Raw genomic sequence first — 22,958 nt, forward strand, 5'->3', positions numbered from 1 at the left:
TATTATGCATCTTGTGTGGTCTAGGCTCCAAGTCCTATACAAATTCACTGGTTTGAAGGTTTGGGACATTGAGATATTCTAGTTAAAGACGGGTTAAACTCAAATTTTTTTAAATGTCCTTTCTTTATATTGAAAATCTTTCCAAAACTTGAGTCTGCTTTACTTTCTGTATAAATAACTGTAGCTCAGTGAACCTAATTGCAGGGCCCACAGTCATTCTCATTGCATCTAGATGATTTCATTCAGTGTAGATGAGAAAGATAGGAGGCTGATGTGGATGGGAACTGACTCCAAAATAGCCTGAAATTTACTTTAAAAGACAGTCCCCCAACACACACACACACACACATTCCTAGTATCCATGTGTTTTCTGGTGATCATCTCTTTCCATTAAAGACTACAGTGAGATCTTCCAACAGATTGAAGATTCCAATTGGCCAAAATGTCATTCCACTTGAAATAACCCTTTATTTATTCATAAATACTCTTCATCAGGCATTTCATCATCTCATAGGCAAGAGGCCTTAATAACCCCTGGGGGAAACTGAGACTCAGAAAGGGACTTTGTGCCAAGTCACATAGTAACTAAGTGATGGACCTACGATTAAAATCCTGATCTCCTTGTTTTCAATATTCAGCCTCCTACCTCTCTCGTCTGATACCCCATACCTTTCCCCACAAGGCAAAACTTACTGGGGACTCTGGCAATCTTAAGCTACTAGACATAAAAGTAAAAAAGACATGGCTCACAACACCTTTGAGTCTATGAGATGCTCTCATCTCCAAGTCCACCTTTCGGAAGCTTCTCTGGAACAAGGCGCACTTCTCCTCAGTGCCAAGCACAGTGATTGCCACTCGCATGCCCCTTGGTTTTGTCATAGCATAGGGAAGGAAACAAGATGCAGAGAGATGAAGACCCATGTTCCCAGCCCTTGGTCAGCCTGTAGAACAGACCCTCTGCACGCAAACAATAGAAACACAGAACACCTCCTGGGTGAACAAACTGATGATATAACTGGCTATTAACAGCAACAACAAACTTGGCTAATATACCACTTAGGATGTTTTGGCCACTCATAGTAATAAACAAATAAGCAATAAACATCCTCAAACAGTCTAGGATGTATTACAGGACAAGAAGTGCAGTCTCAAGGTTTGACATTTCAGCAGCTCGGGGTCCCATCAAGGACCCAGGCTCTCTCCACTCTTGTTGCATTTTGCGGTGTATTACTGCCTTTGCCTGAGGCTTGGCCCTCATGGTCTCCAGAGGGCGGCAGCACTTCCAGACCTCACACCCACATTCCGAGGGAGCACCAGAGGCAGTGACTTGGGGAGTCACTTTCTGAAAAACAAGGAAATCTTTCTCAGCAGTTCCTGAACAAACCTCCCCTCACAACACTGGGTGAAACTTGGTCAAGAGTCCACTCTGAAACCAACCACAGCCAGGAGGACAGGCTCAGACCATTCATGATTCACCCCTGAACCTGGGGTTGGAACCATTTTCACCTGAGTCACAGGAGGGTGGGGAAAGTGTGGGCAGGTGGGGAGGAGGGAGGAATGGGGAAGTGGACTCCTGACCCCATCAGAGATCACCAGAGGAAGATAGGGGTGGTTGGGATGGAGAGATGACCACCAACAGTATCTTCTCTGAGCTGCCGGCTGCCTCTCCCACCAGGACTTATTCCCTGAGTCAAGGGTCTGATCTCTTCCAAGGGATGAGAAGCTGTTCTGACAGAGCACGGAGAGCACAGAGGACTTCTGGGAGCTTTGCACCTTTCAGCAGTGTGAATGCTCACAGAGGTCCTCCTCAGGTGCTACGTTGACTACAGGTAAATTCTTTTTTTTTAAATTTTATTTTAATAAATTAATTAATTTATTTTTTGGCTGTGTTGGGTCTTCGTTGCTGTTCGTGGGCTTTCTCTAGTTGCGGCGAGCGGGGCCTACTCTTTTTTGTGGTGCGAGGGCTTCTCATTGCGGTGGCTTCTCTTGTTGCGGAGCACAGGCTCTAGGCATGCAGGCTTCAGTAGTTGTGGCATGCGGACTTCAGTAGTTGTGGCTAGTGGGCTCTAGAGTGCAGGCTCAGTAGTTGTGGTGCACAGGCTTAGTTGCTCCACGGCATGTGGGATCTTCCTAGACCAGGGCTCGAACCCATGTCCCCTGCATTGGCAGGTGGATTCTTAACCACTGCGCCACCAGGGAAGCCCCTACAGGTAAATTCTTACTGAGGATTCTGGGGACCTTAATCCAGAGTCAGTGACATGATGCTAAGGGTGGGAATTTCAGACCAGGAAAGCTGATAGGGCGAGGCCACCGAGGGCCAAGAGAGAGCTTTGGGTGCAGATAGATCAGTCTTTTAAGGTGTTCCTTAAATCGTACCTACACTGTCACTGCTGGCCCACTCTCAGGTACAATACACATAGGAAATTGAAATAAGACCCATGAAGGAACATCAGTATATTTTTTTCACCTGGGCCATGCACCATGATAGAATATTTAGCTTTGCTAAAATAAAAATCTGTTTTTGGATGGCTGAGTCACAAGCTTTTTGCTTTTCCTTCTGTTCTTCTTCCTCCTTTTTTTTTTCTTTTCTTTTTTTTAATTGAAGTATAGTTGATTTACAATGTTGTTAGTGTCAGGTGTACAGCACAGTGCTTCAGTTTTATATATATATATATATATATATATATATATATATATATATATATATATATATATATATATATATATATATATATATATATATATACATATATTCATTCTTTTCCAGATTCTTTTCCCTTATAGGTTATTACAAAATACTGAGTATAGCCCCCTGTGCTATACAGTAGGTCCTTGTTGGTTATCTATTTTACATATAGTAGTGTGTATCTGTTAATCCCATCCTCCTAATTTATCCCTCCCCCCCTACCCCTTTGGTAATCATAAATTTGTTTTCTATGTCTCTGGGTCTATTTCTGTTTTGTAAATAAGTTCATTTGTATCTTTTATTTTTCAGATTCCACATAGAAGCGATATCATATGATATTTGTCTTTGTCTAGCTTACTTCACTCAGTATGATAATCTCTCGGTCCATCCATGTTGCTGCAAATGGTATTATTTCATTCCTTTTATTACTTTTTTTTTTTTGGCTGCATCGTGGGGCTTGCGGGATCTTAGTTCCCCAACCGGGGATTGAACCCGGGGCCTCGGCAGTGAAAGTGCCAAATCCTAACCACTGGACCACCAGGGAATTCCCTATTTCATTCTTTTTTATTGTTGTGTAATTTTTATTTGCTTTTGATTTTTAAGAAGAATGAACATATTTTCTTTTATAATGGGAAAATAAAACAACGTTTGGGGAAAAAAGAGGTATTTCGTACACATTTCAAACAGCATAGGAAATCCCCACCTCCAGTAAGAAGTCTGATGATCGCCTTTGTAATATTTGAAAATAAACCAACTTTATTTGAATCAGTCAATATCAATCAAGACTGGAAAACAAATTTATAACCAGTTCAGATTCATGAGGAAGACACTCAGCAATATCTTCATTAAAAGGCATTTTACATTATTAAGGCTTGAAAGCAAGACCTGTTATTTTATCACCACAGTTAAAGGTCTTGAGAAAAATCAAGTTACCATCATTGGGAGTGTCTTTATAAAATGAAATGTTTGATCTTTTATAAAAGCTAGGCTTCTTTTGCTAAATTAGTTAGCGCTCCAGCTTATAAAATGGGATAGGCAGGTGGTCAGGAAAGATAGACAAATTCAAACATCAGCTGGATATTTTATATTTTAAATATATGCATAGTCAATATTGCAAAATCTCTAATTATACATAAATACCTTAGACAACTGTATCCTTAAAATTGTATTTCGCCAAAAAACAGATTGCTTTTATAGAAACACAGATTAGCCCAAACCCTACAATGAGGCAATTTTTAATTTTATTTTTGGTTGGGGAGGGGAGCATTGGATCCATTTCCTTGAGTAACATTAAGTAAGATTATGCACACTTTGGATCATACCTAATTACGAAATGAAAGTATCCTGAGACTAAACTGGGACGAGAATATTGACAAAGGGAGAGGAAGATGCATTCATAGGAGGGCACGTGTTGTTTGGATTAAATGCCAAGAGCAGTGGATAGAAGATAATGGGCCTTGTGTGCTAGAAGGGTCCCAAAGCCAATGATGTGATCACTTCTGTCCTAACATCAGAACCAGGACGCTTCACAGGCACACTCCTTTCTCTAATGCTTTAGGTTCTTTTTAAGGCTACATAAAAAAAAAGAAAGTGATCCCTTGTGAATCATCGAGCTTAGTTTTAACCATGAGTTAATGCTTCATCTTTCCAAGGAGGAAGACACCAGCATCTTGATTCCCTCTGCTGTTGAACTGACTCCTGGTCAGTGGAAATAGGAGCCACAGACGTACCTACTGGATGTCTGCTGCCCCGAGACCAACTTAATTTCAGACAGACTCTCCCTGTTTCCTTCTGATGAAAAACTTACTAGGCAGACCTGCACTTTCCTGACTCTGCCTCCCTTTTAATTCTATTTGTCCAGACCTTGCTGATTTCTAAGACTCTTAGATCTTCAGGGTCCATTCTGGGCATGATGCATTTTGCAACAATTCTAAGATGCTTGGTCTTGTCTTTCTGCAGAGTGGCCAGTGGGCACAGGTGTTGTGAGCTTCTGTTATTTCATTCAGCGCTAGAAAATTCAGCCCAGGAAACCTCACTCTTGCCATGGCCCCTTTCTAATGAAAAGATCAAACTCCTCAATGGCCCCACCAGCACGAGAAGTGAACGCTGAAGACAGTGCCATTTCCTAGGAAGCTGAAACCGGTTTGAGATCCTGTGGTCGAACAACCCAGTGGAGTGTGGGTTTCACTTTTCAACTCATGAGCTTGGTGCCAGGTAGCTGTATCCTTGTTCAAAACAAGACAGCCATACTCATGCCTGTGATTCTGAATTGTCAGGTGATGAAGGCGTGCCATAGAAGAAACTATGCTCTGGACCAATCCAGATTTTACTGACCCAGCTCATCTTTTATAGCTATTAAATTCTTATCCCATACCCTCTTGGGGCCACCTGAGAGGCAGGCAGGACTGAGAAGATGGGTAAATTCAACACAGTCGTTCTGAGTATGATTCTTGTTTCTCCCCCACTATGCTACTCCACCAAAAAAGCCACAGTGATGTGAAAGTCGAAGGAGAGTGTTAAATCCAGAGTAAAACAGGATCTTAACCCAAATAAATCCCCTTTCAGCGTCATTGAAATGCTTTCTGAGGCATCGATATGCATTCCAGACCAATGACAAAGGTCACCTCCCATCTTAACACTCTGGAGCCCAGGGTCAAACTGCAGACCATCAATACTCCCTGAGTTGGTTCTGGGGACACCTAAGGACCTCTCCACACTGTTGCTGGGAGATGATAAGCTGTGTACGTGACAAGGTCATGGCCAAAACCCAGGGAGGCTGAAAGATCTGGAGAAAAATCTCTTTGGAAAAAAATAATCATAAGGCAATATTATTATTATTTAAAAATATTCTGATAAATCTGGTCATAGACATTAAAGCTTTAAATCAATAGTCAGTTGCATCACATGATAATCTCCTGTTGCAATAAAAAGATAGTCCTGGATTGAGTACCAGAAAGTGCCATCCATCTATAACTCCTCTCCCTCTTCTAAGTGGTTACGATGGATCCTATAACTGTCCCAACCCCACCCCTGTGCCTTAATATTGCTATTTATGTAAAACTAAGTCAACCACAGAAGGAACATCTAGAAGCAACAATGTTGATTTGGTTTGGCTTGCTTGTTTTTAAAGGCTGTGTTTAAAGACTCACCAATTGCTGAATTCTGAATATCAAAGCAGAGTCTTGGTGTGCAAAAACTCCTCTGGGGGAGCTACTCCACTTGAGCGTCCGCCTGTTTTCTCTGTCGCTGGCTGGCTATGCTTCTCAGATGTGCTTTAAGAAGAGCGCCTCTCTGGGTCTCAGGAAAGTAAACTGCCTCTTAGATCATCATGCCTGTGCTGTGACGTTGAGGGAAGGATTTCTGGGACAACAGGATTTCACACTACTTAAAAGACCTTTGGGATCATTCAAGCTTTCACCACCCAGGAGGCCCGTTTGGGGCTTTTCCCTATAGTCAAAAGGACTGTTTCCTTACCAGTTCTTTTCAAACATCTCCAGGGACAAAATTACCAGGGGGTCTGTGGAAAGGTTCCCTTAGAGGTGAAAATGCATCCATTCCTTCTGCTTTTTGAAAGGTCTCAGGCTTATAGGATGTCTTACTGAGAAATGTCGTCTTCCTCCCTGGGCTAAAGGAGACCCTCCTGCTTCCTCTCCTTGGCTCTGATCAGTGGGCCCCTTTTATCTCCAGAGATCCCTGGAGGCAGGTAGGTCCAGGGATTGCTTGGGTTAGAGTCTGGTGATGTTTCTACAGGAAGGCCCTGTGCCGTCCTGCCCTCACTGAGCGGTGAGCCAAGTCCTGGGGCTTTCAGGCACTTGGGAGTCTCACTCGCCACCAACAGGCAACGCAGAAGGAAGGATTGTTGGAGGTGAGGGTCTGTGGCGGGTGGACTTTCTCCCAGGGTGTTCGTGGGAAGAGGGGGCTGATGACTAGTTCATTTTTCTTCGTTTCCTCTGCACAGGTCCCCGTGCTCAAGCAGGGTGAGCTTTTAAGGAGGTGAAAATCAAGGAGAATGACTACAGAGCGAAATATTAGTTAAAAAACAGTTTCTTCTTTTTCATCTGGCAATTGAGTCAGATGGTAGGAAAATTTACCCAGATGAGTATGTATTTTCTGTTCGAGTTTAAACCACATGGTTTCCCAATCAGAAAGGCCCACGGACTTTATTCCTAAGCCTCCGCGATCAAGCCACCTCCTAAACGTATCTTTCACCCATCGGAGGCTACAGTTGATTCAGAGAGCACCCGGCTTAGCAGACTCACATCCAGGAAGAACTTGAAGAGACCGGACAGTCATTTTTGGCCAATTCTTGGATTTTTGTTATAAGGTGGGTAGTTACATGACATCACCAGTTCAAGGCTTAGTTAGATCATAAGAGAGAAGACCTATCTAAAAGATTCCCGGGAAACATTGAGCCTCCTAAAGACCTTTTTGGATCCTCACCCATCCCTCCACCCCCCCCACTCCCATCTGCTTTCTCAGAGACCAAAATTCACTCGTGGATAAACACAGTCAAACCCAGTCATGTAATCTCCAGTGAAACCACTCCCATACGCAAGCAAACCCCATGGCTGGTAGACCCCTTGGGCCTTTTGGCATTGACACTGCTCTCCTCCCCTCCCCTTCCCAGTCACCCCAGCTTGGAATTTCATGCCAATTTCCCTTCCTGGCAAGGCATGGACAGATAAAAATGGAGATCAGCATCAAGCCAGGTACTTGATAGTATCAGACTGTGCCTGGCACTGCAGCGAACTGAGACTGAGTCTGAAATAGTTTCCCAATCTGGCCTTCAGTGCCCGAAGTGACAGGAGTGCCAGAAAGTGGTGAGTGAGTGGAGGTGTGTCTGCCGGACGCCCAAATCCACACCTGCTCCATTCTTCCCATTCACCCTCTGTCTCCCCCTAACAAAGCACTGCATCTCTTTCTAATGAGAACTAAGGTGGCGTCTGGCCTTGGCCTTGGAGTTACTGACAAAGGGGAGAGTGGATGAGGACAGGGTGTTGCACGTGTCTAACGCAGCCTAGGAGATATTTTGATATTGGCAAAAGCGGCCAGTGACCATCCCACAGACGGGTTCGTTCTCCCGCACCGACCCCAAACACGCTGAACCCAGCCCAGGCCCGAAAGGCTGAGAGCTTGACCGTTTCTCTCATTTCTGCTTGCAGATTCCTGCCTGATCAGATGGGGATGGTGCCGACCTTCATCAAAGACAGCAGGCTGGGGTTCCAATGATGCCAGCAAGATGCGGCCTGATAAAAACAGAAGTTTCTGGAGGTGACATGGAAAAGGAGTCCGTGAAGCTGGAGTCCTTGGGGAGATGGTGAGTCTTTCTGCAGCAGTGATGGGGCAAGACGGCCAAGTTCAGGATCGGCTGAGGCGCTTGGCCACATCCGCATAGGCCAACTCGATCTCACTGTCGGCCGCGCAGGTGTTGGTGAACTCGTCCCGGGTGTAGGCGTTCTTAAGGTACCGCCACAAGCCCGTCATCTCAGCCGGGAAATTGTAGTTGCGGTATTTCTTGGCCACAATCTACAACAGAGATGGCAGGATGGAGATGGTGTTAAAGCATGAAACAAACCACCAGGAAGGTGTTAGCGGTGTGACCAAGTGTGTGCACAGCGGGAAGACCCTCCATGCATCCCAAGGGGCCAGCAGCAAGATGCTTGTCACGCAAGGTGGCAGTGCTGCCTTTTTTAATGCAATTTTGTTTATTTTATTTATCTTATTTATTTTATATTTTATTTATTTTTATTTTATTGTATTTTCTCAAGCAAATATAATTTGCCCTTTGACTTAGTAATTCTGCTTCCAGGGATTTTTTTCCTTAGGAAATACCACGGGTGTACAAGAAGATTTAGCTACACACATAGGACCGTAGGACTATTTGGAATAGCAAAAAATGGAATCCAACACAAATGTCCAACAACACATGAATGGATAAATACGTTCTCATACATATCTGGAGAGCCATGAAAAGTGATGCAGAGGAAAGCCCAGTGACTTGGAAAACGCTTCAAGAAAGACCGTTAGGGCTTCCCTGGTGGCGCAGTGGTTGAGAATCCACCTGCCAATGCAGGGGACACGGGTTCGAGCCCTGGTCTGGGAGGATCCCACATGCCGCGGAGCAACTAGGCCCGTGAGCCACAGCTACTGAGCCTGCGCGTCTGGAGCCTGTGCTCCGCAACAAGAGAGGCCGCGATAGTGAGAGGCCCGCGCACCGCGATGAAGAGTGGCCCCCTCTTGCCACAACTAGAGAAAGCCCTCGCACAGAAACGAAGACCCAATGCAGCCAAAAATAAATAAATAAATAGATAATTAAAAAAAAAAAAAAAAAAGAAAGACCGTTAAGTTTGAAGTGTAGTATAAGGCATTTGGAGAAATACGTAGGATGACTAGAAGTACATACCCCAATCTATTACCAGTGGTTATGTCTGCTTGATAGAATTATAGACAACTTTTTCTTTTCTTTTTTCCCTATCCACTTTGTTTTACGAAGCATCCTTATGTACAGAAGAGAATACAAAGCATAAAATGTAAGTTAGGTATAGGAATGTATATGTAGGTTCAGGGTATGTGGGAGTGAACAGACAGTGATTTCTGTTCTCTCCTTAGTTCCACACTCGGGGCTGTGGACTTGGGCGTTCTGGGGAAGTGGTGTTTGTATTGAGAGACACAGTAGCATAGTGGTTAACAGCGTGGGCTCTGGATCCTAGCTGACTGGATCTGCCATCCTGACCCCACTACTTGACAGCTGTGTGACCTTGGACTAGTTACTTAACTTCTCTGAGCCCCAAATTCTTTTCCTCTAAAATGGAGGTAATAAGACGAGCTACCTTGGAGTAATAAATTAGTTAATACACATAAAATGATTGGGTGGGGGGCTGGCTCATACTGAGTGCTCAAGAAAGATGACCTGTTGTCAGAATTCATCGAGACCCACCTTTTGCCCATTGCATGCATTCCTTCCTAGGTAGGGGCTGCGTGGTCTCTTTAATAAGGTCTCTCTAGCCAGGGAGGGCTTCGAAGACGTGAGACCTGTGAGTCACAGGGGGTCTCACACTCAGAAGGGCCCTGCTCTTGGTTTAACACTCTGCCGTCAACATCTGGAAACTGAAGACTTTTTAAACGGGCACCCTTTTAGTTTCGCTGGGCACTGGGGCCTTCACATTGGCTAGTCTTGCCTCTACCCCTCGGGAACTGGGGGGGGAGAGAGCAAAGAGTAGCCTCTCTCCTACAGCACTGACTTCTGACTCCTTTCCTTGCTTTCTTTTCAAAGAGGTCACCAGATCACTGGCCCAGGGATCCTCCCACTCAGGGAACCCCTCAGACCAGCCACTCCGGGCTTTAGTCTTCATCTGGGCACCAGTGCTGTGCAGGGTTCCCCCAGAAAGCAGTTCTGAGTGAGGGACACCGATGACCTATTGTATGAACAGCTCAGTCGCATAGACAGGACCACGCTCCAGGGAGGATGCATTTTCCCCGCTCCGATCTCCTCCATCGGTTTTGAACTTCCATTACGGCCCTAAGCTCTATTCTACTCCGAATGACAGTCAGTTCATATCCTCCCTCTCTTCCCTAGCTTGTGAGCAGTATGAGGACAGGAACCGCAGCTTCTTCATTTCTGTCTCCCTTGATAACCTCAGTAATGCTGTTGATAAGAGTGACAACAATAGCAAACATCTATTCCCTCTGTGCTCTGCACCAGGCACTGCCTTAAGCACTTGGCAAGCTACTGAAATCTCTAAATAACTCTACAAGGAAGAGTGTGTTATATTCCCATTTTACAGATGAGAAAAATAAGGCAGAGAGAGCTTAAACAAGCAGGGAGGGATTCAATAAAAAGTTGTAATTAATCTTTACCATCTTGTTATCCGAACATCAGACAGAGTGCATCTAGTGTCAAACGTATATGATCACTTAACTTTAAAGCCTGAAGAACCTTTGCAATGAGCAAACCGGAGTCCCAAGAGATTTAGTGGTTTATACAATGTTACACAGGAAAATAATTAATTCAACCAGTATCTGTTATCTGTAATTTTCTATTAATCACTGATATTTATTACAGTCTCTGCTGCCTAATCCAATTCTTTCCACTTTGCCACTCAGCCTTATGTAAATGATAAAGGAATAGCTCTACTCAGAATTCCTCCTGTGCCAATTATTCAGCTACTGTTGCTTTATATCCAGACCTACCGGTGTAGCTGCACCGCCTTCTTTGTGATGCTGAGACTGGGACTGCAAAGCTTACCTCTGCTTTGCCGGCAGCTCCCCTGAGGTTCTGACAACAGGGGGTGCTAGAGAGAGGCTGTGCGTCTGGAGGAGGGAGCAGGGACTGGCCCCTTCCTGTGGGTTTCCTGTTCCTGTGAGAGTCTCCTTTTCTCCAGTAGCGGCAGCTGAATCCAGTTTGCCATTTTGCAAACGCTCGCAGGACCCGTGTCCTCACACCAGCTCAGAGAGGCCGGCACACAACCGTGAGCCCACCACTGAGCTTGGGTCCCAGCCCCACGGGCCGCTCTGAACTCTGTTCTCAGCCCCAGCTAAGCAGCGCCCCACCTCGGAGGTCCAAGGTGTAGCTCTGCGGAATCCCTCAGGGAGTTCAAGTTTTTTGTTTTTTAATTTATTTTGTTGAAGTGTAGTTGATTTACAATGTCGTGTTGATTTCTGCTGTACAGCAAAATGACTCCATTATACGTATATATTACACATTCTTTTTCATATTCTTTTCCATTATGGTTTATCCCAGGATACTGAATATAGTTCCCTGTGCTGTACGGTAGGACCTTGTTGCTTATCCAGTCTATGTATACTAGTTTGCATCTGCTAACCCCAAACTCCCAGTCCGTCCCTCCCCCACCCCTGCCCTTGGCAACCACACGTCTGTTCTCTCTGTCTGTGACTCTGTTTCGTAGACAAGTTCATTTGGGTCATATTTTAGATTCCACATATAAGTGATATCATATGGTACTTGTCTTTCTCTTCCTGACTTGCTTCACTTAGTATGATAATCTCTAGATCCATCCATATTGCTGCAAATGGCATTGTTTCGTTCTTTTTTATGGCTAAGTAGTATTCCATTGCATATATATATGTACGTATATGTATACACACATATATATATATTACATCTTCTTTATCCATTCATCTGTCAATGGACATTTAGGTTGTTTCCATGTCTTGGCTATTGTATAGTTCAAGTTTGGATCATTCCAACCTCTTCCCTCTGCCCTGCTGCCCTGAAGGAGGAACCTCAAGGTACATTTTGTCTTTCTAGTTCTTAGTACTTAGCACTTCTTCATATTAAATTATCTCAGTTAAAATAACTGGTTTGGGGTGGTCACTACCGAAGCCACCTGGCAATGTCTGTCTAGCATAGGTGGGGCCGATAACACAGGTGATGGAATCAGGGTCCTTCAACAGAGCCCTCTGCTTGCTGCAAGATGGCGGCTCCTTGGGTTTGCTCGTGAACCTTTAGAAAAGGCTGTCTTGGGTAATGAGAAAATCCACGCAGGGGTGGAGGCTCCACCAAGGGAAGCAGCTAGAAATTGCCAGAGTGAATGAAAAAGGCCCACACCATGTAAAGTGATGCAGCCCCTGTGGAAAACAGTATGAAGTTTTCTCAAAAAACTAGAAATAGAACTACCATATGATCCAGTAATTCCACTCCTGTTTATACCCTAAAATAACGAGAACAGTATTTCAAAAAGATACATGCACCCCAGTGTTCATAGCAGCACTATTTACAATAGCCAAGATATGGAAGCAACCCAAGTGTCCACCAACAGATGAATGGATAAAGAAGATGTGGTCTATAGACAATGGAATATTACTCAGCCTTAAAAAGGAATGAAATAATGCTATTTGCAGCAACATGGATGGCCTTGGAGGGCATTATGCTAAATGGAAGAAGTCATACAGAGAGAGACAAATAATGCATGTTGTCATTTATATGTGGAATCTAAAAAAGAAAACAAACTAGTGAATATAACAGAAACAGATTCATAGATACAGAGAACAGACTAGTGGTTACCAGAGCGAAGGAGCAAAATAGGGGTAGGAGATCAAGAGGCACAAACTACTACGTATAAAATAAGCTACAAAGATGTACAATATGGGGAATATAGCCAGTATTTTATAGTTAACTATAAGAGGAGTATAACCTTTAAAAATCATGAATCCCTATGTTGTACACCTGTGACTTATATTGTACATGAACTATACTTCAACTTAAAAAATGGAAAAAAACAGAAAGAAAAAGTCCACAATAAGGTCAAGGCATCGAGCAAAAAATATTTTTCAAAATTATCAACTGATCCATGGGGCAGCCTCAAGTCTCTACATCCTGGAATGTATTTTCAAGTTTTTAAAGGATATATATATAATATGAGCTTGAAAACGGCAGAGATGCAACTTATGAATGTATATTTGTATTTATATATATAGCTCCCTTCCTGTTTGCTTCAGCAGCTGAACAGGTCCCTGTGCCATGTGAGGGTCCAGGGGCCGAGGGTCCCAGGGACAGCCACAAGGGTCCCGTGTGTCCCTCCCTGCCCAGATCCGCACACCATGACCTTGGCCAGAGCTGGTTCTTTCCTCACACGTTGGCTTGTGCGGGAAGATGAGAACAGAAGGCGGCCAGACAATGAAAGTTCAAACCAGGCTGTCAGTGAGCAGCGGGGCCAGAGCAGCTCAGCCTCCAAGGATGCAGACAAACTGAAGGAGAGCCAATGAAAGAGAGAGGGAGAGGATGAACACGGCAGAAGCTCTGACGTCCGCAGGAACCTCCATGCTCATGTTCTGAATTTGCTTTCATATGAAAACAGTTAGCTCCCCCAGCCCAGATTAAGCCTCGGCGTCTGAAGCCAAACTGGAGGTCTGACTTGGCTCCCCCTTCGCGCTTTCCACACTTCAGAGGTTTGCCAGGGTTCTGGGATCTGATAAGCTGGGTCAGCAGAAATCCAAGGAGACGGGAGGTGATGCCCAGCCTTTGTCCCCTCGCAGGCCATCCTCCCTCCGATCCCCGGCTCCTGCAAGTAAATGACACACTGAACTTCATCCCAGGACAGGAGTGTAACTTAGTCGTCCAGGGCTGGAAGGAACTGGAGAAACCAGAGGACGAAGCCCGGGGCCTGGAAGATCCATTTGTTCACCTGATCAGACACGTGATTCTTGAGTGGGTGGTCAACCCACGTGTGAGTGAGAGGAGGAGGGACGGAAGTGAGGGGAAGAGGCGAGAAGGAATGTAATCCACATCTCTTCTTTTGGGCATGAGAGAAATGATTCCCCAAAAGAGTAAAAGACCTGCCCCAGCTCCTGCTGCTAGATGGTGGCATACACGGAACCGAAACTTGGGTCTCCGGACTTCTAGAACAGGGGTCTTTCCATTACCTCACTCTGACAGTGTGACTGATAGAATCGTATCACCCCTAATGGTGCCACTTGTTCCTCAGGAAATGAGAATAAAAGATATTTTGGAGGTGGAGTGGGCGTGCAGTAATTAATAACTTCAAAGACATATAGCTTGGCTGGACCTACCAGTGACCATTGGCTTGGCCCAAACCCAAAGTGTCTTCCTATTAATAGACTGAATTTGCTCTGCCCATCAGCCCTGGCGAGCGCGATTCTCTCCCAGCCTCCAGCCCTGACGTGACCTGCAGGAATACCAGTGTGTGCACAGCTAACATTTCAACTCAAGCTGGCGTGTGTTCTGATTGGAGGGCTCTGATTTCCAGCTCAGGACATCAGCTGAAAACCAGTAGGCAGATATCCAGCTGATAAATGATTGAATCTGATCCTCCTTAGTGACAGGTGGAAAGAAACTGGGGATCACAAGCTAGGTGATCAAATGGTCAATCAATGAGTATTTATTAAAGGGCTACCAATACCCACCATCATGCTTGGAGAAGACCTGTCCTCATAGAGCTTTTTGTCTGAGACAATAAGATATTAACACATGTAAAAGTAGAGAGCAGTCTAGCTCTACGATCGCACTGTAATTTTCTCTGGTCTGGTGAGGGTCAGAAAGTGATGTGATAGAAAACAAACTTATGGTTACCAGTGGGGATAGTTGGGGGGCGAGGGGTGGAGATAAATTAGGAGTTTGGGATTAACATATACACACTACTATATATAACACAGATAGACAACAACAGTATAGCACAGGGAACTATACTCAGTATCTTGTAATAACCTATAATGGAAAACAATCTGAAAAAGAATATGTATATATAACTGAATCACTTTGCTGAACACCTGAAACTAACACAACATTGTAAATCAACTATACTCCAAGAAAGATGATTTTAAAACACACAAATAAAATGGTTAAAACAAATAAAAATGAAAAAAAGGATGTGAGAAGAAATATTAGAGTTTAGAGAAATGTGGGAGACACAACTGCTGTCTTCAAATGAGATGAAGAGAGCAGCCCTGTTTCGTGTTGCTCCAGAGAACCAAGGGAGCAGGGAGGCACGTTTGGGCTCCATGTAAAGAAGGATGGTTTAATAACTGGAACCGTCCAAAATGGTAGGGCTGGCTCTGTAGGCAGAGGGGTCTTCGTCATCAGAAACGTGCAGTCACAGCTGCACAGAAGCCTGTCACAGACACACAGGAAGGGGTCCACTTTGGGGTGGGAGATTAGGGTGACCTCAGAATTTCCCCCTTCTTTCCAATTCTCAGATCCTAAGGCTGGTGTAGGAAAGGATTATACTGCAGGTTAACCGTGATCAGTAAGTGTGGCAGTAGCAAGAAAATGCCGTCACTTCTTGCAGCCTCCAGCTCTTCAACTGGTAGATGAGGAAGATGCCTGCCTGCCCCAGAGAGTGGCTACAGGGAATCAGAAGGTGCGTCTGCCCACAAAGCAAACATGCATATGAGGGCACGCTTAATAGAGATGTCGGGGTGTGGCCAGTGAAAACCTATGAGGAAGAGGTAAGGAGGAGGCCTGTGGAGTGACAGGACTATATATAACTATATATAACAGGACAATAATAGCAACTATTACCTATTGAGCCCTTACAATATGGCAGGCACTTTCAGGCCACACTTAGTCTCCCAACAGCCCTAGTTAAACAATATATGCCTATGTTACAGGTGTAACCTGGAGCTCAGAGAGGCTATACAGCCAGCACGCGGCGGAGGCTGACTTTGGGTCCCAGTTTGCGTGACTTCCGAGCTCTGACTCTCCATCAGCAGGCGGCACTGTCCTCACCTCACCTCCACAGGTGATCCGGGCCTTTGATGGAGCTGGATCTGGGGAGCACCTGCGGATAGATAGAGCGCTTTTACCTTGACCACATGGAGCTTGGGCAGCAGGTTGCAGTCGGCCAGGGTCAGCTCGTCTCCATCCAGGAACTTGCGCCGGGAGCCCTTGTCATCGTCCCCGCGAGTGTTGGCGTCGATCTCCTCCGGCAGAGGGGTGTTCAGGTAATCATCCAGTTTCTTCAGTGCCTTGGTCAGGCCTCGCTCAAGGGCTGGCGTGGAACAGCAAAAGAAGTGTCTTTAGTCAACCTTCCTGCTGCTGGATACAGCCACGGGGTCTTCAGAGCAAAGGAGCTTATCCAGAATCCTGTCCCCCTCATCATACCGGTTCCCCCCACACTACAGAGTACCTGACAGCCAGGTACACGATGCCATAGAAGAGTATTAAACAGCCTGAAAAAGCAAACCTTAACCAAACAATAAACATTCGCTAATCCTTGTTTTTGGAAAAGATCATATAAATACAGAAATACAACCATCAGGATATCTATCAAAGCTTGTACAGTACCCCTCTCCAATAGATGCAATAATAATTGTCAGTTTTCATTTTCCTCTTTTGCTCATCTAAATTTTGCCGATATTCCGCAGTTAACCCGCTTAATAATTTTGTAGACAGAAAGAACTATTAAATAAGTAAATAACAACTGCATAGAGGTCCTAGGACAGAGATAGTCACCAGATTTGGGGGCAGCCTTAGCTATGGCTAACCCAACCTGAGAAGGAGAGGTGTGAAGGCTTCCAGGAAGACGTGACCTAGGCCAGTGAGCACCCATGTCCGGGGCTGCCCCCAGAGAACCAGTGGGTATCAAGGAGGCATCCTTGCGTTTAATCTAGAGGGGTTGTTCTAAAAATCAGAGCGGTCCAAAATGGAATGGCCAATGCACGGGGCAGCAGACTCCGCCAGAAATGTGCGACCCTGCCTGCATGGAAACCTGTCACGGATACAGCTCAAAGAGTGAAAATCCGAAGGAAGACAACGTGGCAGAAGATTTTTCCAGTCTTGCCCCAGTGATTATCTATCAAATAATTCACTTACGTATAAGAACAGAACAAAATACTCAAAAGAGCAACTATAGAAAATCACTATCACCCAGAGTCATTCCACCCGGAATCTCACCGACCACTCCAGTCAGAGAACCCTAACCTAGAAACTGTCCACCTGAGCTGGAGGAGATGGCTGGCCAGGTCATGGGCCAATGCACCTGTGTCATCAGCCCCACCCCCCAATGACTGATTTTTCCAGACTCTGGTTTAGAGATTAACACCGAGATGCTGGGAATCAATCCGGGTGTTAATTTCAGCAGCTAAAAGGAGGGAGCTGCCTCTGGAGGAAGAGCCCACAGGACCGTGCTCTTGCTCAGATTTTTCCCCAACGCGCCTTCTGTTAGCTCCTCCTCACATAACCCGTGTTCGTCTTTTCATAGAAAGACTTTGTCTGAGACAGTGAAACGACACCAGCCCAAGATACAGCAACTGAACGCTTACTGGAACATTTGAAAACAGGCTGGAGGTTGGATGCGGTTTCTCAACACTTCCTTCTCCCTGGCATTTGAACTTGAACTTCATCATCTGCTTTGTGTTTCCAGTTTGGGAGAATAGAGTGAGCGGGGCTGAGAAAAATGCTTGTATTCCCCTTAGTAATTGTCTAGACTCGGATGGGACTGCAAGCCTGTTCAAGAGCGCCGGCAGAGGGCGCCAACACTACTTCTTAGCACCCCAGCTCACGCCCACGGAAGCAGCTGTGATTTATATTGGGTCTGTTTGCTTCAACAAATCCCGCTACCCCTTTCAGTTATGGAGATGATGACAAAATCTTGATTCTAATGGAGAAAGGAAACATCAGATAGAATGCCTGCTGAAATTTGATGAGCCGATATCATCCGAGGGAAAGAGACATTGATGGGATACGAGACATTGCAGGTTCTAACCCCAAATGCCCCCAGACACCTGAGCAAGTCCCTGCCCCAGTGCCCAGTCTTGGAAACGTGAAATTTGGTAAGAGAGGCCTAGAACAGCAACTGAAGCTCTTTGGGAGGATAGTTCTGGAGAAATTTCAACTCTCTCTCCAGCCGTCTCTTAAGGTGGAAGGGTAAAAGTTTGGCAATGGCAGAGCATGAGAGAGTCTAAGCTCCAATTCTGAAGCTCAGTCCCTAGAGGAGGAAATTCAATGGCCTGCAGCTTGGCTTCTCTTACTGACTGAATGTCCAGCCACAGCCCTGTCCCTTACCCTCCCTCGGGATCCTTCTCGGTGACAAGCTGTGTCGAGAGGCAGGGCCAGAGGGAGATAGACTCGACGTGCCTGTGTGCTAACACACTGCTGTGTTGTTGAATGACAAAGGCCAGCACCAATACATTCTCTACTGGTTCTTTCCCCGCTACCTGCCAACTCATTCATTCTTCTGACCCCGGCTCAATCTGGCATCCGTAGAATTTAATGATCTCTTTTGGCTGATGGTACCCAGGTCATGAAACCGTTGCTGTTAAACTTTCTGCTCTGGTGAGAGTGAAGGGGATGTGAAAGAAACCAGAGCGACAAGAAGATGTTAATTCCTTCTGTGTTGGCATTTGAAACCCTCCCTCCAAAAGACTTCCTCTGAGTAGCAGGACAGCGTTGGGCGGGGAGGGGGGGGGAACCTCAGAGAGCAGCAAGCAAGCCTGAGGCCAGGGGACCCCGAGACCCGGGACCACTAACGTCCCAGGCACTTGATGGATCCCCGATCCTTGAACTGCTTTCTTCCCCTCTCCACCCCACCCTTCCCGTAAAGATTTATTCCGTACCACACACAAACACACTGGGTAAAATATGTGATGAGGAAACAAGGGGAATAGTTCATAAATATTCTCAGCCATATGCAAACAATCTCAAATTTATTTTTCTCTTTTTTAAGGAGGAAAAAAAAAATCCACCCATTCCATGATCACTTCCAGATTCACTGAGGTTGATATTACATAAGACCCAATATTGTTTTCTCATCGTAGAGAAATAATGACTTGGAAACGGCAATTTGAGCTAAGAAAATAATATACTCTTACCCGGGCATGGAGGCTGAATGGGGACCAAGGAGCCAAGACGCAGCTTCCAACAAGCTCTTGCAAGCAGGGCTCAGCCCTGGTTTGCTGGCATGCTTTGTGCAGCGGGGATATCAAGGAGCAAAGAGCCATGCAGACCCCTGGGGGCTCAAAATTCACTTGGAGCTGAGCAGATGTCACAGGTGGCCTTTGAAAGGACAGGAGCAGCCCTGTGGGCCCAGGTTGCTATGTTCTCAGTTTCTCGTATGTTATTTTTCTCTGGCACGTGAACTTGCAGACAGATAAGAACCAGGGGTCCACCTCTGATCATGGTCTGCAGTCCGGATGGGGGTCTGTTCACCTCTCCCGTGGAGAAGGAGATGGTGGTCACTGGGAGCCTACCCCAGAGCGGGCACCCTGTACCCTGCTGTGTTCCTTTTCCTGCTCGAATCCTGTTCCCCAGCACCAGCACGAAATACACCTACTGATGTTCTGAAGTGGACCAGGGGTGTTTATGCCACTGATCATTTAAATATACACAACGAAGCTATTGAGATGAGAGTTAGTATTCATCCCCATTGAACAGATAAAGACATTGAGTCTTAGTCCCATCCAAGGCACACAGGCCTGTGCCAGCAGGCTGTTCAAACGACTCCTGGGACGTACCATGAAAAACATACCTTGTTTTGTTTTTAACCCCTTTGCTCTTCCTGACAAGCTCCCAACCCGTGGGTCATGGGAAAACGGCAACTTTAATTTAGTCCATTCTGGATTAGAATCTGGTTGATGTAATAATCTAAATAGTCCCTCTAGGGAATTCTCAGTCTCTTTTGCATAAAAATGCTCCGTTACTCAGAGAGCCTCCTCTCCCCTTCTCTTCCCCCTGAGTAGATGGGGAGGGGGTGGGGAAGGAGGACCCTGGGACCTCCTGGCACTGGGGAGACGGGAATCCTGAGGTCTGTCGGGTGGAAGGCTTGGAGAGGCTACCACAGGGGCTCTGTCTCTTCTCAGTGACGCTGACCCTCCACATCCTTCCAGAGTAACCGTGGGGATGTTGACCCTTGGCTGGTGGTCAGAGGTGGGATGCTGCTTGCCTCTGTCCAAAGCTTTGATTGGGAAGAATACCCGAGCAAAGCACCCCATGGGGCTCCCCAGACACGTCTCTAGTTCCCTGTCTCCCTGCCTCTCTCTCCTCCTTCATCCCCCAAAACCCTGTTTCAGTTTCCTATGTCAAAGATTCCATCAATCACAGAGCAGCTATCCTCCCTGTGAGCTGAGTCCTCCAGGCCTGGTTCCTGATGTACTAAAATTGAGAGAAAAAGGCATTTAGAACATTTTAAGACAATAGCTTGGTTTGCAAGGCTACTGTCTTGTTGAAAATGCTATTTTGAATATCAGAAGCTAAATATTAAATTCTTTTTTCTTTCTTAGAATTGCTTCTATAGTAACCCTCATCTCTCATGGAGTTGATGGAGGCCTAGGACAGATGAGAGTTATGTACTCGGGAAAATATTTTCAAAATAGTAATCCTATCATATGAATTAAAAGCAAAACGAGGATTTAAAACCAGGGCTGCGGGCTTCCCTGGTGGTGCAGTGGTTGAGAATCCGCCTGCCAATGCAGGGGACACGGGTTCAAGCCGTGGTCTGGGAAGATCCCACATGCCGCGGAGCAACTGGGCCCGTGAGCCACAACTACTGAGCCTGCGCGTCTGGAGCCTGTGCTCCGCAACAAGAGAGGCCGCGATAGTGAGAGGCCCACGCACCGCGATGAAGAGTGGCCCCCGCTCGCCGCAACTAGAGAAAGCCCTCGCACAGAAACGAAGACCCAACACAGCCATAAATAAATAAATAAATAAATAAATAAATAAATTTAAAAAAACCAGGGCTGCTGGATTCTAAAGCTTCTTCTACTCTGCAAGACCATGTCTGGATGTTAAGGACTGGCCCACTGCTCCTTGGGGGTCCACCCAGCCTGCCATCTTCCTTCCATACTGCAGACCTTTCTCACATACCCGTATCCTCTGACAAGAGTGTGGCTGTCGGGATAGCATTCCTCATGTCCTAGCTTCCAGCTATTTGATAACATATTTGTACTCTGTTATTAATGAGTTGATTTTAGCTATAATCCTTGGTGCTCTCAGTAACCATGATTGGCTCTAGAAGGAGTAATCTCTGAAGAGAGAGCCTACCAGGGCCCTTTACATCATTCCTCAGTAACAAATAGCAACTCTGCCTGTACTCAGGGCCAATGCTGTCCCATTGCCTCAGTGATAGCAAAACATCTGGGTGAAGAAAGAAATCCATTTGGGTTTTGCCTATGAAGGAAGAAATATCTAGATATTGAGAAATACCTGGCTGACTGAATGAAGTTTTTGTTTTCATCTTCTCATTTGAGACCATGTCAATATAAAGGATGCAAAAAAAAAAAAAAAACAATGTTGCTGTGGTTTGAGGGAGACCGCAACAGAGATGTTTCTGGCCATCACATATTCTTGGAGGGAAAATACAAAGATGGCCTCACCTTGTTGATATTCGATAGCTTTAAGCATGAATGAAAATGTGATGGGAACAACAACAACAAAAAATCAAATAGTCAGAATTTACTATCACTTCTTCCTCACCTTTTGGAGAAAGAAGGCTTTCTTTAGAAACCAAGAGAGGTCAAATTGTTCTTCCGTGAGATGCCCAGGGCCAAAGATCCAGGAGACAGCAGGGGGCGGGAGCCGCAGAAAGGCCCAGAAGAGTTATGGGAGGTGGGGGAAGAGGAGCGGTGGGCCAGGTGAGCAGAAACGTAGATGCTGTCATAAAGAATACAATTTTGAGGAGAGAAAAAGGTGTTCTACGGGCATATTTAGGACTTTCAGCTTTGTGACGGGCAGTGTAATTTCCTCTCACTAAAAATCTTCTGTAAAGATCCGAATTCCTCTTCCAGGTTTTGGAATTAGAGTCATGTAGCTTTTCTCTGTGGCAAGAGTCCTTAAAGAGAGGAAGGTGGCCCAGTTATATTTGGGTTACATGAGTATGAATGACCACATAGAGGGAAAATTATAAAGCAGGTAGAAACTGGGGGCCACACCCACTCTGATTCACAGTGACCCTTCTAGAACACAAAGCAGGTAAGGGGTGGCTGATCTCCACGGTCCCTTAACTCTTAAAGCAGTGTCTCTGCCAGGTCCTTAGACCACAGTGAGGCAGAAATGGCAGCAGGGTTGTAGGAGATGGGAACGGCTTTCCTTCCGGTTTGGTGGGCCCTTCTCTGCTGTGCCTGGGTCCTCCGGCTATGTTGGCATATCACTGGTATCATCAGGGAAGGGACGGAGAGAGCCTGGGTTGGGGGTGTCAGACAGCCCTGGACCAGGCTGCCTGAGAGGGCCTGTGATAACAGGCATGATACCAGGCAAGGTGGTCCAGAGCTCCGGTGTTCAGGAGACCTGGGTTTGAATCCTGCCACTGGTTCTACAGAGTCCAGTGGGACTTAATGAAACATCATTGTTATTATACTAATTATTATCATTATTATGGCTGTAGAATGTAAGTCTATGAGAGGATGGAGCAAGGACAGAGTGGGTAAAAGATGAAGAGCAAGAGATAAACTCAAGGCAGAAGCTGGCTGTCTGAAGTGAGGCTTATCCCATCACCCCAGAACTTCGCAGGTCCAGGGAGAATCGAGGGAGCTCAGAGGGTGAAGCCCACTCCTGCATTCCCCAACATGCTCGGGACCCCAAGTCTCCTGGACTCATCTCTTTGGGTTGAGCGTTTTTCTCTCTGGGCTATTTGGGTGCCTCCAATATTCTTGGTTTGACAGTTTGGAGAATTCACGTCCACTTTGGCATCAGACCAGGAATGGTGGACTTGGCCTCACAGAGAGGAGGGTGCTGTCAAATGGGCTCTGTCTGTGACGGGCTTATATGTGGGAAGCAGTTCCCGGGCCCCCATTTCTAGGCACTGGTGAAAACAGGAAAGGCAGCAAAACAGTGGTTTATGAGAAAGCAAAACGCAATGACAAT

General features: G+C 45.8%; 1 protein-coding gene across 1 annotated transcript in view; it reads right to left on the bottom strand.

Annotated features, from left to right (window-relative positions):
* Window positions 1–3,106: 3,106 nt before the first annotated feature.
* CLIC5 (chloride intracellular channel 5) overlaps window positions 3,107–22,958 on the bottom strand; it is a 109,152-nt gene continuing 89,300 nt past the window's right edge. The window contains exons 5-6 of the mRNA XM_082347662.1: window positions 15,968–16,152; window positions 3,107–8,212 (exon numbers count right to left, since the gene is read on the bottom strand). Of these exons, the coding sequence (XP_082203788.1) occupies window positions 8,045–8,212; window positions 15,968–16,152 (353 nt within the window). The 3' untranslated portion in view covers window positions 3,107–8,044. The remainder of the gene's footprint in view (window positions 8,213–15,967; window positions 16,153–22,958) is intronic.

Source organism: Balaenoptera borealis (assembly GCF_965194805.1).
Source record: "Balaenoptera borealis genome assembly, chromosome: 12".
NCBI lineage: Eukaryota > Metazoa > Chordata > Mammalia > Artiodactyla > Balaenopteridae > Balaenoptera > Balaenoptera borealis.